Source organism: Heterodontus francisci, chromosome 2 (assembly GCF_036365525.1).
Source record: "Heterodontus francisci isolate sHetFra1 chromosome 2, sHetFra1.hap1, whole genome shotgun sequence".
NCBI lineage: Eukaryota > Metazoa > Chordata > Chondrichthyes > Heterodontiformes > Heterodontidae > Heterodontus > Heterodontus francisci.
The window spans coordinates 161369461-161387998 of NC_090372.1; the positions used below are offsets into that span (position 1 = coordinate 161369461).

At 44.4% G+C, this 18538-nt stretch overlaps 1 protein-coding gene across 1 annotated transcript in view; it reads right to left on the minus strand.

Moving 5' to 3' along the window:
* gtpbp10 (GTP-binding protein 10 (putative)) overlaps window positions 1–18538 on the minus strand; it is a 42150-nt gene that overhangs the window by 16903 nt on the left and 6709 nt on the right. The window contains exons 3-6 of the mRNA XM_068013157.1: window positions 17990–18081; window positions 15122–15266; window positions 7772–7845; window positions 2270–2322 (exon numbers count right to left, since the gene is read on the minus strand). Coding sequence (XP_067869258.1) covers window positions 2270–2322; window positions 7772–7845; window positions 15122–15266; window positions 17990–18081 — 364 coding nt within the window. The remainder of the gene's footprint in view (window positions 1–2269; window positions 2323–7771; window positions 7846–15121; window positions 15267–17989; window positions 18082–18538) is intronic.

Sequence of the window (18538 nt, forward strand, 5' to 3'; positions counted from 1 at the left end):
GCCACAGTCATATAGAAGGAGCAAGAGGGTAACGAGAGAAAGGATTGGCCCACTCAAGGACAAAGGAGGAAAGTTATGCGTGGAGTCAGAGAAAATGGGTGAGATTCTAAACGAGTACTTTGCATCGGTATTCACCGAGGAGAGGGACATGACGGATGTTGAGGTTAGGGACAGATGTTTGATTACTCTAGGTCAAGTCGGCATAAGGAGGGAGGAAGTGTTGGGTATGCTAAAAGGCATTAAGGTGGACTTTCCCAGGTCCGGATGGGATCTATCCCAGGTTACTGAGGGAAGCGAGAGAGGAAATAGCTGGGGCCTTAACAGATATCTTTGCAGCATCCTTAAACACGGGTGAGGTCCCGGAGGACTGGAGAATTGCTAACGTTGTCCCCTTGTTTAAGAAGGGTAGCAGGGATAATCCAGGTAATTATAGACCGGTGAGCCTGACGTCAGTGGTAGGGAAGCTGCTGGAGAAGATACTGAGGGATAGGATCTATTCCCATTTGGAAGAAAATGGGCTTATCAGTGATAGGCAACATGGTTTTGTGCAGGGAAGGTCATGTCTTACCAACTTAATAGAATTCTTTGAGGAAGTGACAAAGTTGATTGATGAGGGAAGGGCTGTAGATGTCATATACATGGACTTCAGTAAGGCGTTTGATAAGGTTCCCCATGGTAGGCTGATGGAGAAAGTGAAGTCGCATGGGATCCAGGGTGTACTAGCTAGGTGGATAAAGAACTGGCTCGGCAACAGGAGACAGAGAGTAGCAGTGGAAGGGAGTTTCTCAAAATGGAGACGTGTGACCAGTGGTGTTCCACAGGGATCAGTGCTGGGACCACTGTTGTTTGTGATATACATAAATGATTTGGAGGAAAGTATAGGTGGTCTGATTAGCAAGTTTGCAGACGACACGAAGATTGGTGGAGTAGCAGATAGTGAAGAGGACTGTCAGAGAATACAGCAGAATATAAATAGATTGGAGAGTTGGGCAGAAAAATGGCAGATGGAGTTCAATCAGGGCAAATGCGACGTGATGCATTTTGGAAGATCCAATTCAAGAGTGAATTATACAGTAAATGGAAAAGTCCTGGGGAAAATTGATGTAGAGAGACTTGGGTGTTCAGGTCCATTGTTCCCTGAAGGTGGCAACGCAGGTCAATAGAGTGGTCAAGAAGGCATACGGCATGCTTTCCTTCATCGGACGGGGTATTGAGTACAAGGGTTGGCAGGTCATGTTACAGTTGTATAAGACTTTGGTTCGGCCACATTTGGAATACTGCGTGCAGTTCTGGTCGCCACATTACCAAAAGGATGTAGATGCTTTGGAGAGGGTGCAGAGGAGGTTCACCAGGATGTTGCCTGGTATGGAGGGCGCTAGCTATGAAGAGAGGTTGAGCAGATTAGGATTATTTTCATTAGAAAGACGGAGGTTGAGGGGGGACCTGATTGAGGTGTACAAAATCATGAGAGGTATAGACAGGGTGGATAGCAAGAAGCTTTTTCCGCTGAGTGGGGGATGCAATTACTAGGGGTCATGAGTTCAAAGTGCGAGGGGAAAAGTTTAGGGGGGATATGGCCTTACACAATGGTGTTTGGTAGGAAATAACAGGATTTTGATCCAGTGATGATGAAGGAACAGCTGTATAAAGTCAGCATTGTGTGTGACTTAGAGGGGACTTTGGTAGGTAATGGTGTTCTCCTTGTTCATCTTGCTGGTAGAGGTCACAGGACTGGGAGATTCTGTCAAAGCAAGTTCGATGAGTTGCTGCAGCCACTGTATGTCCATTGTAGAGGGGATGCATACAGAGTTCAGTAGTAGTGACATTGATCAAGCGAACTGCTCTATCTTGATTGATGTTGATCAAGTGTTGTTGTGGTAGCCCTCATCTAGACAGGTGTGTTTTCCTTCGCACCCTGACTTAAGCCTTGTAGACAGGAGCAAGACATTGAGGTGAGCCACTCACTGCAGAATGCTCAGCTTGGTCTTATAGCCACAGTGTTGATATGGCAGGTCCAACTGAGCTTTTGATCAATGGTGGCATCCCCTGTCCCCAACAGTATGAAATTTGAATGCTCAACATGGAGTTCTGGAACCTTTAGTACAGCCCGAAATACTGGTAACCCCCTCTCCCCCAGTGAGAGATCTCAGTAAATCTAGTGGATCGTGACTGTTATTTGCCTTAAATCTGACAACTTCAGTGTAGTATTTTCTAATGCGTTACAAACGAATATTAATGAAACATAAAATGCCATGCTGACAATACTTACTTGTTTGTAATCGCTATACATTAATTTTCCAATTTCTGGCCTCATGGTAGTGACTGCAAATTAAAAATAAAATTCATATAAACAAAACAAGCTTAAAAATATATGAGGTAAAGGACAGACAATGGGGCAAGATGAATTGCTCTTTTGGAAAGCCCGCACAGAAGAAATGGGCCAAATGATGTCCTTTTGTGCTCAAAATACTATGATTCTTTATAATTACAATGCTTAGCAACTGAACAACACACTTTTAGAAAATAAAACTCCAGCTTGGCACTCAAGCAAAGGAAAAGTGCTTTGTCACAAAAACAGGAAGATGTTCATACATACAAAAGAAAAGACAAAACAGATAATAACTGTTTGGGCCAGCTGATCTTAAGACAATTCAACATTTTTGAACTGTTGCCGTGAATCGCACTCACCATGCAAACCGGTAATCTTTTCCAGGCATCGGTAACTCTCAGCATAAAGGAAAACCTCCCAACATCTAATCTACTTCTCGGCTTGCATAGCTTATATGCATGACCACTCCTTTTCCCTAACTTATCTAGTTCAAATGGTCTGTGCACACAGACACAATCTTGTTCCTTCATTATTTCAAGCTGAAGTCTACACTTTTGAAGTGCAAAATGACCCATATCTTTCAGGCTTTTGTGAGCTTTTTTCAAGGTCTCTTGATCACTCATGACATGAGATGAAAACTGGACACAGTATTCCAGATAAGGCCTAACCAGAGTCATGTAAGAGGACACCATAGTTCTTTTAGTTTTATATTGTTTGTCCTTGGAATACACCCCAGGACTCCATTTGCCTTCAACAGCCTCTTGGCATGCATCTTATTAGATGCATGTACTATAATATCTGGTTATCTTTCCTGGTCAACAGACTTTAATTCTGCACCAAGAATGATATATACATCCTTGGCATTAGCCCTACCAATGTGTATAACTATATTTATCTATATACTATACTTTTCTATCTTAAATAACACCTGCCAAATGTGGGCCCAGGCCTCCATTGCCACATCAGATTGTAGTCTCTTTATCTCATCAAGGTTCCTAAATTTTTATGTCATCTGTAACTTTGTGAACAGTACACACACCTTCACCTAGATCATGAAGAACAGCAGTCCTAACACAGGTCCTTGTGGGATCCACTAGCAACCAGTCTCCATGCAGAACCATGTGGCTATAAAGGCCAATTCTAGAGTTTTTTAAAAATTCATTCATGGGATGTGGGCGTCACTGGCTATGCCAGCATTTATTGCCCATCCCTAATTTCACTTGAGAAGGTGGTGGTGAGCTGCCTTCTTGAACCGCTGCAGTCCATTTGGGGTAGGTACACCCACAGTGTTGTTAGGAAGGGAGTTCCAGGATTTTGACCCAGCGACAGCGAAGGAACGGCGACATAGTTTCAAGTCAGGATGGTATGTGACTTGGAGGGGAACTTGCAGATGGTGGTGTTCCCATGTATTCGCTGCCCTTGTCCTTCTAGTTGGTAGAGGTCGCGGGTTTGGATGGTGCTGTCTAAGGACCCTCGGTGCATTGCTGCAGTGCATCTTGTAGATGGTACACACTGCTGCCACTGTGCGTCGGTGGTGGAGGGAGTGAATGTTTGTAGATGGTGTGCCAATCAAGCGGGCTGCTTTGTCCTGGATGGTGTCGAGCTTCTTGAGTGTTGTTGGAGCTGCACCCATCCAGGCAAGTGGAGAGTATTCCATCACACTCCTGACTTGTGCCTTGTAGATGGTGGACAGGCTTTGGGGAGTCAGGAGGTGAGTTACTCACCGCAGGATTCCTAGCCGCTGACCTGCTCTTGTGGCCACGGTATTTATATGGCTACTCAAGTTCAATTTCTAGTCAACGGTAGCCCCTAGGATGTTGATAGTGGGGGATTCAGCGATGGTAATGCTGTTGAATGTCAAGGGGAGATGGTTAGATTCTCTCTTGTTGGAAATGGTCATTGCCTGGTACTTGTGTGGCGCGAATATTACGCCACTTATCAGCCCAACCCTGGATATTGTCCAGGTCTTGCTGCATTTCTACACAGACTGCTTCAGTATCTGAGGAGTCACGAATGGTGCTGAACATTGTACAATCATCAGCAAACATCCCCACTTCTGACCTTATGATTGAAGGAAGGTCATTGATGAATGCAGCTGAAGATGGTTGGGCCTAGGACACTATCCTGAGGAACTCCTGCAGTGATGTCCTGGAGCTCAGATGATTGACCTCCAACAACCACAACCATCTTCCTTTGCGCTAGGTATGACTCCAGCCAGCGGAGGGTTTTCCCCGATTCCCATTGACCTCAGTTTTGCTAGGGCTCCTTGATGCCATACTTGGTCAAATGCTGCCTTGATGTCAAGGGCAGTCACTCTCACCTCACCTCACGAGTTCAGCTCTTTTGTCCATGTTTGAACCAAGGCTGTAATGAGGTCAGGAGCTGAGTGGCCCTGGCGGAACCCAAACTGAGCGTCACTGAGCAGGTTATTGCGAAGAAAGAGTGCCGCTTGATGGCACTGTTGATGACACATTCCATCACTTTACTGATGATTGAAAGTAGGCTGATGGGGCGGTAGTTGGCCTGGTTGGACTTCTCCTGCTTTTTGTGTACAGGACATACCTGGGCAATTTTCCACATTGCAGGGTAGATGCCAGTGTTGGAGCTGTACTGGAAAAGCTTGGCTAGGGGCACGGCAAGTTCTGGAGCACAGGTCTTCAGTACAATTGCCGGAATATTGTCAGGGTCCAGAGCTTTTGCAGTATCCAGTGCCTTCAGTTGTTTCTTGATATCACTTGGAGTGAATCGAACTGGCTGAAGTCTGGCATCTGTGATGCTGGGGACTTCAGGAGGAGGCCGAGATGGATCATCAACACGGCACTTCTGGCTGAAGATTGTTGCAAATGCCTTGTTACCTTGCCCATGTTTGACCTGATGCCATGAGACTTCATGGGGTTCGGAGTCGATGTTGAGGACTCCCAGGGCAACTCCCTCCCTACTGTATACCACTGTGCCACCACCTCTGGTGGGTCTGCCCTGCCGGTGGGACAGGACATACCCAAGGATGGTGATGGCAGTGTCTGGGACATTGTCTCTAAGGTATGATTCGGTGAGTATGACTGTCAGGCTGTTGCTTGACTAGTCTGTGGGCCAGCTCCCGCAACTTTGGCACAAGCCCCCAGATGTTAGTAAGGAGGACTTTGCAGGGTCGACAGGGCTGGGTTTGCCATTGTCCTTTCCGGTGACTAGGTCAATGCCGGGTGGTCCGTCCGGTTTCATTCCTTTTTATAGACTTTGTAGCGGTTACATACAACTGAGTGGCTTGCTAGGCCATTTCAGAGGGCACGTAAGAGTTAACCACATTGCTGTGAGTCTGGAGTCACATGTAGGCCAGACCAGGTAAGGACAGCAGATTTCCTTCCCTAAAAGGACATTAGTGAACCAGATGGGTTTTTACAACAATCGACAATGGTTTCATGGCCATCATTAGACTAGCTTTTTTTAATTGCAGATTTATTAATTAAATTCAAATTCCACCTTCTGCTGTGGTGGGATTCGAACCCATGTCCCCAGAGAAATACCCTGGGTCTCTGGGTTACTAGTCCAGTGATAATACCACTACGCTACCGCCTACCCCGGGCAGACTCTTCCACAGGTGCTGCAGATAAAATTGGTTGTCGGGGCTGTCATACAGTTAGCTCTCCCCTTGCACTTCTGTCTTTTTTCCTGCCAACTGCTAAGTCTCTTCGACTCGCCACACTTTAGCCCCGCCTTTATGGCTGTCCGCCAGCTCTGGCGATTACTGGCAACTGACTCCCACGACGTAATCAATGCCACAGGACTTCATATCGCGTTTGCAGACATCTTTAAAGCTGAGACATGGATGGCCGGTGGGTCTGATACCAGTGACAAGCTCGCTGTACAATGTGTCCTTGGGGATCCTGCTATCTTTCATGCGGCTCACAATGCCAAGCCATCTCAAGCACCGCTGGCTCAGTAGGGTGTCTATGCTGGGGATGTTGGCTGCCTCGAGGACTTGTGTCAGAAATACGGTCCTGCCACCTGATGCCAAGGATTCTTCGGAGGCAGCGAAGATGGAATGACTTGAGTCGTTGCTCTTGGCTTACATACGTTGTCCAGGCTTTGCTGCCGTAGAGCAAGGTACTGAGGACACAGGCTTGATACACTCGGACTTTTGTGTTCTGTGTCAGTGCGCTATTTTCCCACACTCTCTTGGCCAGTCTGGACATAGCAGTGGAAGCCTTTCCCATGCACTTGTTAATTTCTGCATCGAGAGGCAGGTTACTGGTGATAGTTGAGCCTAGGTAGGTGAACTCTTGAACCACTTCCAGAGCGTGGTCGCCGATACTGATGGATGGAGCTTTTTTGACGTCCTGTCCCATGATGTTCATTTTCTTAAGGCTGATGGTTAGGCCAAATTCGTTGCAGGCAGCCGCAATCCTGTCGATGAGTCTCTGCAGACACTCTTCAGTGTGAGATGTTAATGCAGCATCACAATTACATTAATCATCAGATTAATGCAGTTTCACAACACTGAACTGCAATAAAATATGGTAACTTTATAATCATATTTTGAAACAGGATAAGTAAGCATCCAGAGTTCCAAAGTTCTAACGTCGAATCTATGGCTACCTGTCAGAGATCCCCATCTACAAATGTAGTTTAGTTCAATGGATAAGCAAGATGTCTTACTTTGCTTCATCACCAGGGGGCATAATTTTAAGGTGATTGGAGGAAGGTTTCGGGGAAATGTCAAGAGGTAGGTTCTTTACACAGAGAGTGGTGGGTGTGTGGAATGCGCTGCCAGCGGTGGTAGTAGAAGCAGATACATTAGGGACATTTAAACGACTCCTGGATAGGTACATGGATGATAGTAGAATGAAGGGTAGGTAGTTAATTTGATCTTAGAGTAGGTTAAAGGTTCGGCACAACATCGTGGGCCGAAGGGCCTGTACTGTGCTGTACTGTTCTATGTTCTACAACTCAATAACTCTAAAGTAACAAGGACTGGCAAGATTTAAATAGTGAATAAGGTAAAGGGAATGAATCATTTTCAAAATACAATCCATTTCATGTTAAGCTATATCTGTAACTGGATCAGTCGCAACATAAATCAACATAAACTGTATACGGAGCTGCACTGTAACTGCAAAGAAAAACAATACTTCGTACTTACTTGGCATGTACAGATTTTTATTTTGATCTAACATTAGATTACATTTTACTCATAGAGTTAATGACTGCTTAACTTTGTTGAAATGGACCCCACAGGCTAATGTATATTGAGTCTATATTTATTCTTTGACATTAGAGGAAGACATTTAATGTGCTATCTGGAATAGCGTGGTTTAAAATAACACTGACGAAACAGTGCTCCTCATCAGACACCATTCAAGTTTGAGGAAGCAGCATAGGAAGTCTAAAAAGGAGGGAGATGGCAAACATCAGATGGAAAAACAGTTCTTCCACTGTTACACTTACATGGATAATCTGCAATCTTAGGTTTAGCATGAGACAGCTGGCTCAATAATGTAGATTTCCCAGCATTTGGAAACCTGCAATTAATAGAAAACCTGTCACCTGAAGATTTTAAAAGAATAAAACTTTCAACAATTTGCTACAGCAGATACAGCACTGAGTTACATAATGAAAAATCAACATGCAGTTTAAGTTATGGAGCCCAAATTGAATGCAACATAAAATCTATCCAACATTCATTCATTGTAGCTCTTCAAAGTTAATGAAACAGAACAATTTTGAATTTCAATAATTGTTATTAATTCAGCCTTAGGGCTGCACATTACGGGCTGAATTTTACCGGCCACTCGACGCCGGGAATCGCGGCACGGGGGCCGATAAAATTCTGCAGGGAGAGGCCCGCCTCGACCGCGACGTCAAGAAGAGCCTGTCGCAAATTACCAGCGGCAGGGGGACCTCAGTGCAGCCCCCCCGCCGCATGGCAGCGGCACCCCAATTACAATATGCTAAACGGTACTTACCTCTGCAGATTATGCAGCCCGCCACCTCTCCATGCACACTTCTGGATTTTTCACCGAATGGGCGGCCGTCATGTGCTGTTCCATTCACGATTTGAAAAGCCGGCGGGTCCTCAGAGGCAGGAGGTTTCGCGGCAGAAGGCAAGTTCCTTTTCAAGGGTCTCACTCTGCATTCTTAAAATGAGGGGGGGGGATTACAGGGGTCTCCCTCTGCATTCTTAAAGGGAGGAGGGAGAGGGGGATACACAGGGGTCTCATTCTGCATTCTTAAAGGGAGGAGGGGGGGAATTACAGGGGTTCCACTCTGCATACTGGAAGGGAAGAGGGAAAGGGAGATACACAGGGGTCTCACTCTGCATGCCAGAAGGTAGGAGGGAGGCGGGATATTCAGGGGTCTCACTCTGCTTACTGGAAGGGAGGAAAGGGGTCTGGTATTACTGGAGGGAAAGCTCTGCAGGCATGAAGGGAGGTACTGTGTTCCTTCTCTCCGTAAACAGTGTATGCTCTGCGTTTATTTGTGTTTGTGAAGGAGCAATGGCACTCTAGTCACCCTGTTTGGGGAGGGTGGCAGAAAGGGTAGGAGCATTAAAGTTATATGGATGGTGTGGGCAATCGATTCAGCTGGTAGGATCTTGATGTGGTCATGCTGTGCCACTCAGTGTTGGCCAAGATGGGTAATGCAATGGCACGCCACATAGTTGATCCATGAAAGCTGCCGATGTACCTGTCAACACCAATCCCAGCCCTGTTAGGAACCTTTGAATACATGAAGGGTTCAACTTTACTTATCAGATGGAAATAGGTATGGCTTATCCTACATTGCATGATCCTCTGCTTCTGAGGCTCCATATGCACCAGAGGCAAAATCAACAGGCAGGTGTGATCCACGTAGAGGCCCCTGGTCATGAGCAGCAGCCCCCCAAGGGGAGCTCGCCATTACGATTGCCATGCATTTACAGGCCCCACATGACATGCCATTGGATGTCAGAGCACCAGTGTCAGAGGTGATTGCGCATGTAGTGGTGACACATCTCCGTGCCCTGTTCACAGATGACCTGCAGCCCATGGGCTTCGGTGGATATCCTATGCCTTTGGTCCTCATAGTGGCAGTGGTTCTCAAGCTTGACACCTATGCAGCTTTTCAGGGGCCCACCAGAGACCTGTGTGGGGTCACACAGTCAGCAGTGCACCGCTGCATCAGGGAGGTCACCAATGCCCTGCACCGAAGGGCCAGTGAGTATGTCCACTTCAGGACGGACTCTCATAGCCAGGCACAGAGGGCCATCGGTTTCAGCACCATTGCCAGAGAACCATAGGTTGCAATGTTGATAGACTGCACCCATGTGGCCATCAGGCCTCCCGCCAGGCTACCACCTGCAGACGTCACCCTTAAAGGAATCCTCTCAATTTAGGTGAAGCTGGTATGTGATCACCACAGATGCTTCATGCAAATCTGTGACCACTTCTCAGGTAGCTGTCATGACACCTGGGACCTGCACCAGTCCTACAACAATGAAGACGCGTGGGAGGGCAGATGGCACCCAGGCTCTGCATGCAGGGCTAGCAGTGAGCTAGGGATGTACGGCAGTGGCTTATCAGACAAAGGCTATCTACTCCATCGGAACCAACATGAGCTCTGCAAGCCACATGTTACCCTCGCTCACCTTCTGTGCATCAGTCTACATCTGCAGCATCCCTGTGTAAACCATTAAAGGCAGCAGCTGACTAAGCCAATGCCCATGTGACTGCATCCGTGGAGACGCTCATGTGTAATGGTGGCATGGCAATGTTATTGCATACGTTGGCTCTTCTGAAGGGCCAATGGTGCAAAGGGATGTGACATTGGCGCTACATGCTGGCACACATCATTCACACAGAGAAAAGGACACACATGTTGGTGAGGAACATTTAGTGAAAGCTGTATTTACATTGCTGTGACACCCGTGCATTCAGTGTGTTCTCTGTAAACCTCTGTAATACCTTTTATGATATATTTAAGTCTCACGTCCTGGAATGGGCAAAATTAAGATTATTCACCCAGGTGTGGCTCGCCTACAAGAAGGAATGCGACACTTGAGGGGAAGAAGAGGATCGCAACTTCACAGGACACTGGGACACAGCAGGGTAAGTATGTGGCAGCAAAGCAGAAAGTGCTGGGGTAACTAAGCAGGCCAGGCAGCATCTATGAAGAGAGAAGCAGAGTTAACTTTCAAGTCTGTGAACTTGGACATGTTAACGCTGCTTCTCTCTCCACAGTTGCTGCCTACCTGCTGGATTTTTGCATCACTTACTACTTCGCAAGATTGACAGCAGCACCACTTTTCAGCAGTCAGGTAAGTATTCTTTGACAGCTGTCAGGAAGCAGGTGCTGGGGCGCTTAAAATTGGACCCCACCACCTGCTGCACAACTGTCAAAAGGTCTCTCACTGCGGCGAACGTCCCTCCTCTCCCACGTAATATTGGGAGGGCGGCTCAGTGGTGTGATGCTAACGAGCCCCTGCACGTAATATCACGGGGGCTCTACGGTGGTCGCTGAATGCGGGCACCCCGCTGAGTTTAAAACGGCGGCGCCCGAATAAAATTCAGCCTTATGTTTTCTTTGTCTAACCCATACTCTTATATAGCTGGGACAGATTCAATCTGCATGACATTTATGCAAACTGAATACTCTCCATCTTGTGTATTATTCAAATGTACAATAGATGCAAACAGAATAGAGCAATCTTACTGAGCCAGTCGGACGGTGAGCTGATAAAACCAGTGCAAAGAATCAACAATGAAGACAACATTTTAGGTCCGTCCATTTGCAGCTTATTTAAGGTATAGGCTGACAGATGTTAGTACTCAGTCAAAAGTATGCTGATACTGGTGTCACAGCAGTTATTGTATTTACTTTTGATAGACTAAAATCATAGAATGGTTACAGCGCAGAAGGCGGCCATTTGGCCCGTCGAACCTGTATCATCTCTCTGCAAGAGCAATTATGTTTCCCCCATAGCCCTGCAAATTTTCTCTCTTCAGATAATTATCCAAGTCCCTTTTGACAATGACAATTGGATTTGCCCCCATCACCCTCAGCCAGTGCGTTCCAGATTGTAACCACTCACTGTGTGAAAAAGTTTTTCCTAATCTCATCTTTGAATCTTTTTCCAATCACTTTAAATCTGTGTCCTCTGGTTCACAGTCCCTCTGCCAATAGGAACAGTTTCTCTCTATCCACTCATGATTTTCAACACCTCTATCAAATCTCTTCTCTAAGGAGAACTCCAGCTTCTCCCATCTATACATGTAACTGAAGTCCCTCATCCCTGGAATCATTCTCGTAAATCTTTGCTGCACCCTCTCTAAAGCCTTTACATCCTTCCTAAAAGCGTGGTGCCCAAAACTGGACACAATACTCGAGTTGATGCCGAACCAGTGTTTCATAGAGATTCATAATGACTGGCATGCTTTTGTACTCTAAGCCTCAATTTACAAGCCCAGGATCCAGTATGCCTTTTTAATCACTTTTTCAACCTGGCCTGCCACCTTCAACGATGTGTGCACTCACACCTCAGGTCTCTCTATTCCTGCAACTCTTAGAATTGTACCCTTTACTTTACAATACCTCTCCTTGTTCCTCCTACCAAAATGTATCACTTCGCATTTCTCTATGTTAAATTTCATCTGCCAAGTTTTTGCCTATTCCACTAGGTTGAAGTCTATCATTATCCCACTTACAGTTCACTTCCAGGTTTCGTGTCATTTGTAAGCTTTGAAATTATGCCCTGTACACCCAAGTCTAAGTCATTAATATATATTAAGAAAAGGTGTGGTCCCATGGGGAACACCACTGTACACCTTCCTCCAGTCCGAAAAATAACCATTCACCACTATTCTGTTTCCTGTCACTCAGCATCCATGCTGCCACTGCCTTTTTTATTCCACGGGCTTCCAACTTGCTGGCAAGCCTATAATGTGGCGCTTTATCAAATGCCTTTTAGAAGTTCATATACACATCACCCTTCTCTGTTACATATGTTAAACACAATTTGCCTTTAACAAATTTATTGACATTCCTTAACTAGTAGGTGACTATTTTGTCCCGAACATACAAACTTCCTGGAACTATTTCAAGATAGCTTTGGTAACATTTTTAATCAGTGAAGTGCAAATTAGAAATGACTAACCCACTCCTAGAAACTACACAAACACAAAATGTTTGATTATATTTCACAGCTTCTACACAGAGGCAAGCTGGTTAATTTAGAAAGCCTTCTTAACAATTCACAGATACTTCTTCCCAAATGAAGTATCAGCCTCGGGCCAGTGGATAGCACTTTGAGGCAGAAGGTTGTGGATTGAAGTCCAACTCCAGAGACTTGAGCGCAAAATCTAGAATGACACTGCAGTGTAGTACTGAGAGAATGCTGCACTCAAGGAGGTGCATGCTTTTAGATGACACACTAAATGAAGGCCTTCTTGCAGGTGGTTGTAAAATATCCCACGGCACTATTTAAAAAAGACCAGGGAATTCTCCGCGATGTCCTAGTCAGTATTTATCCAACATTATTATCCAATATTATTCCAACATTGCTTATAAAAAGAGATTATCTGGTCACAATCACATTGCTGTTTCTGGGACCTTACTGTGCACAAACTGGCTCCCATATTTCTTATATTACAATAGTGACAACACATACAAAGTACGTAATTGGCCATAACACGTTTTGGGACACCCTGAAGTTGTGAAAGGCGCAACATAAATTTAAGTTATTTTTGTTCTTTACTTCCGACTCAATTCTAAACAGTTACAAAAACCCTTGCAAAGTAAGATTAAGTTCTTACATGTTTGTAGCTACATTTTGAACCATAATGTATTCATTGATTGCTCGGTTTGTACCTATAATTTATCACATTGCAAATTTACAATGAGTTTTCACAACACATAAAAAGGAAAATATAAGACAATAATCTTAGTTTTTTAACACAACTAATTGACTATTTTTTAACAAAACTCAAAATAGCAGCCATGATATCCAGATCTTCACCATGCAGTGAAATAAGGCTTGTATCATCTTAATGTGAGGTATCAGAAGGTGATGGGAGACAAAGATAAAGATGTGTAGTGCTGCCAACATCAGGGAAAAGTTCATCGTGAAAAATGATTAGAAAACCTATTTTAACATAAAGCGCTGTCTATATTTTACAGAACATACACTAAATTTTGATAAACCAGTAAAACTGCTTAGTCCTAACAAGTGATCCTCAGAATAAGTGGCAGGCCATTTAGGACTGAGATGAGGAGGAATGCCTTCACTCAGAGGGTGGTGAATCTTTGGAATTCTCTGCCCCAGAGGGCTGTGAAGGCTCAGTCATTAAGTATGCTCAAGACTGAGATTGATATATTTCTACATATTAAAACCATAAAGGGTTACTGGGATATTGCAGGAAAATGGTGTTGAAATAGAAGATCAGCCATGATCTCATTGAATGGCGGATCAGGCTCAAAAGGCTGAATGGCCTACTCCTGCTCCTATTTCCTATGGTCTTATGATACTTGGCAGGTCTGGTACACATCATGTTTCAGCACTTGGTCTCAGAGGTCAACCACTGTCTTTTTAATATAGAACCATTTTTAAAAATGGGGAATAGTACACTGGAGTAGGAAAAGCACTTGATTAAACTGCTACCCCCAGGGAAATAGTGTTTTAAAAAATAATCACTGGGCAAGAACACAAAAAATAGGAGTAGGAGTAGGCCATATGGCCTTTGAGCCTGCTCCACCATTCAGTAAGACCATGATTGATCTTCTACCTTAACTCCACTTTCCCACTCTATCCCTATATCCCTTGATTCCTTTAGCACTCAATAATTTATCAATCCCAGTCTTGAATATACTGAACGACTAAGCATCTACAGCCCTCTGGATAGAGAATTGCAAAGATTCACAACCAAGAGAAGAAACTTCTCATCTCAATCCAAAATGGCTTTCCCCTTATCCTGAGACTATGACCCCCCCTAGTTCTAGAGCTCCAGACAGGCGAAACACCCTCTAAGCATCTGCCCTCTCAAGCCCTCTCTGAATTTTATATATGAAGGGGAAATATTTTCTGTTTTCAATTACCAGAAGTGGGAAAATCTACTTTTTTCTTACATCTATGAGCAGCTCATCCTATCATAACATGCGCCAGTCAGTCATGCTGTCAAATTTCCAATTATTTTGCTGTAAAGAAAATACTAGCATCACAGAGTGGAAGATCTGGATCAACACCAAAATTAAAACAAGCAAACATCCTAAAATTAAAACAAGCAAACAACCATTCAACAAATTGAAGACAACTATTATTAGCAATTAAAGTATAGCAAATAGGCAGTTGTCAACTGCGGCACAGTGGCGCAGTGATTAGCACCGCAGCCTCACAGCTCCAGCGACCCGGGTTCAATTCTGGGTACTGCCTGTGTGGAGTTTGCAAGTTCCCCCTGTGTCTGCGTGGGTTTCCTCCGGGTGCTCCGGTTTCCTCCCACATGCCAAAGATTTGCAGGTTGATAGGTAAATTGGCCATTATAAATTGCCCCTAGTATAGGTAGGTGGTCGGGAAATATAGGGAAAGGTGGGGATGTGGTAGAAATATGGAATTAGTGTAGGATTAGTATAAAAGGGTGGTTGATGATCGGCACAGACTCGGTAGGCCGAAGGGCCTGTTTCAGTGCCGTATCTCTAAATATTAAAAAAAATATAAATATAACATATTTATATAGCATCTTTAATGCAATAAAAAGTCCCAAGACACTTCACATGAGCAATATAAAACAAAAAGGGAACAATTAAGATAGATTTGAAATCTCAACTTACCCAACCAATCCTACATCAGCTACTAGTTTCAAATCGATCCGTAGAACTCTACTTTGGCCCTTAGAAGGCAGAAAGTTAGTCACAAATGAACCGCCATGACCACCACGGGCTACAATCACCCGATCTCCTTTGTTGTTTAGTTCACCTAGAGAAGAAAAATGCTCCAAAATTCTGGACAACAGCAATTGAAACCTCTTTAAAATATTAACGGTTCTAACATTCATGAGCACAGTACTTTTTCAGCACAATAGTAGAAAGTTACAAAAACTTAAATTACTTTTTTAAATTCAGTGTTCTACCCTCATCTCCTTAAGGTGTCAATACTTAGGGTACAGTTCCAATAGCTTGACCAAGTGCCCATTCGTCATGTGAGGCTAGATAACAAGTGCTGCCAGGCTACTTGACCAAGGGGGAGATCAGTGCCAAGCCAGTTCTATTCTCATTCAATGACCAGACATGTACTTTCCAACAAGGGTCACTGCACACTGATCAGAAGCAGAAATCGTAAACAAATTTTTAACTCCTTAGCTCAGATTACTGAAGTTCTAATCAAAGCCATGACTGAAATTAACTCAGTATAGACCAGGATTAAAACTTCTGTTTTGTATGAATTAGTTAAGTACTGGGTGAGAGTCTTGCTTTGTTAATTATCTTTTTGCAAGAGTTCAAAATTGTTATACTGGTTTCAACAGAAGCATTTTTAATTCAGGTTTGTGCTCACAATTTCAACAAACAACAGATAATGGCAGCCTAATTCTTCAGGATGAGACAAGGTGCTTTCCCTCAAAGTGGAATGGAAAAATCTGCAGACGAGGCAACTTTGCTTATTATTTCCCATATCCTAGTACTGATTTGAGTAGCAGAGCCTAAAAACATGTTGCCTGCCTATCTTCTTGGCAAAAGATGATGTACGATGCTGAGGAATAGGGGAGGGAAAATAAAATATAATCTAATTAGGGAGGTCACAAGTTGAAGAAACAAAACTAAGCATAGAACCAAATGGGGGCTCCCCAGTGAAGAAGTGATGAAAGGTCACAGCCCTGAAACATTAACTCTGCTTCTCTCTCCACAGGTGCTGCCTGACCTGCTGAGTATTTCCAGCACTTTCTGTTTTTATTTCAGATTTCCAGCATCTGCAGTATTTTGCTTTTAATAAATTTATACTGCATGATATAACTAGAATTACACCAATACTAATGTTTTGCAGTAGAATACAGAAAAAATAGCCATGTAAAAAAATCTGTAAAAGGTAATTTAACAATGCAATACTCAACAGTACTGAAGACCTGTGCTCCAGAACTTGCCGCACCCCTAGCCAAGCTGTTCCAGTATAGCTACAACACTGGCATCTACCCTGCAATGGGGAAAATTGCCCAGATATGTCCCGTACACAAAAAGCAGGACAAGTCCAACCCGGCCAATTACTGCCCCATCAGTCTTCTCTCAATCATCAGTAAAATGATGGAAGGTGTCATCAACAGTGCCACCAAGCAGCACTTGCTGAGCAATAACCTGCTCAGTGATGCTCAGTTTGGGTTCTGCCAGGGCCACTCAGCTCCTGACCTCATTACAGCCTTGGTTCAAACATGGACAAAAGAGCTGAACTCAAGAGGTGAGGTGAGAGTGACTGCCCTTGACATCAAGGCACCATTTGACCGAGTATGGCATCAAGGAGCCCTAGCAGAACTGAATTCAATGGGAATCAGGGGGAAAACTCTCTGCTGGTTGGAATCATACCTAGCACAAAGGAAGATGGTTGTGGTTGTTGGAGGTCAATCGTCTGAGCTCCAGGACATCACTGCAGGAGCTCCTCAGGGTAGTGTCCTAGGCCCAACCATCTTCAGCTGCTTCATCAATGACTTTCCTTCAATCATAAGGTCAGAAGTGGGGATGTTAGCTGATGATTGCACAATGTTCAGCACCATTCGCAACTCTTCAAATACTGAAGCAGTCAGTGTAGAAATGCAGCAAGACCTGGACAATATCCAGGCTTGGGCTGATAAGTGGCAAGTAACATTTGCGCCACACAAGTGCCAGGCAATGACCATCTCCAACAAGAGAGAATCTAACCATCTCCCCATGACACTCAACGGCATTACCATCGCTGAATCCCCCACTATCAACATTCTAGGGGCTACCATTGACCAGAAACTGAACTGGAGTAGTCATATAAATACCGTGGCTACGAGAGCAGGTCAGAGGCTAGGAATCCTGAGGCGAGTAACTCACCCCGACTCCCCAAAGCCTGTCCACCATCTACAAGGCACAAGTCAGGAGTGTGATGGAATACTCTCCACTTGCCTGGATGGGTGCAGCTCCAACAACACTCAAGAAGCTCGACACGATCCAGAACAAAGCAGCCTGCTTGATTGGCACACCATCCACAAACATTCACTCCCTCCACCACCAACGCACAGTGGCAGCAGTGTGTACCATCTACAAGATGCACTGCAGCAATGTACCAAGGCTCCTTGGACAGCACCTTCCAAACCCACGACCTCTACCACCTCGAAGGATAAGAGCAGCAGATGCAAGGGAACATCATCACCTGCAAGTTCTCCTCCAAGTTACACACCATCCTGACTTGGAACTATATCGCCATTCCTTCACTGTTGCTGGGTCAAAATCCTGGAACTCCCTTCCTAACAGCACTGTGGGTGTACCGACCCCACATGGACTGCAGCGGTTCAAGGCGGCAGCTCACCACCACCTTCTCAAGGGCAATTAGAGATGGGCAATAAATGCTGGTATAGCCAGTGACGCCCACATACCATGAATGAATTTTAAAAAACAGGATTATTTGCACTTAGGAAAATTAACAGCTAGCATCAAGTATAATTAATTTTAACAACAAAGCAGAGTTCTCACCTATTACTTTCCCATCATCATTAGTGACTGAAACTCCAACTGGGGCATAAATTTCACAATCATTTCCCTTTGCACCTTTAAGTGATCGAATGCTAGAGATGAGAAAGAGAGAAGTACAGTTAGAGCATGGGAGTATTCCACTATTCAAAAGATTTGAGTATATTTTTCTTCTTTCTTACTTTTCTCATGACCATGACCATGTTATGAAGAAACCCAGCTTATAAGGCATTTTAGTACTTGTGGAGAGTACCTCTTCATTCAATGCATTCTAGGTAGGACTTCTCTAGTTTTACTTCTATTTTGTGATATGTATGCTTACTTGCTTACTTAAAGAAACAAAAATATAGGAATAAAAAATGCCTTTCTGTTCATCCAACTCATTATTTTCCTCAGGTGCTGTTTCAGAAATTGATGCAACTGAAACTTCCATCAAGGTTCCAAAGATGAAAGGAGAGTATGACATTTTTTTCCCAAAAAAACTTTCAGCTCTAGGAGTTGGTCACTGCGAACTCGAAGGAGTCATTCTGTGACTCTAATGCATGTCGTCTT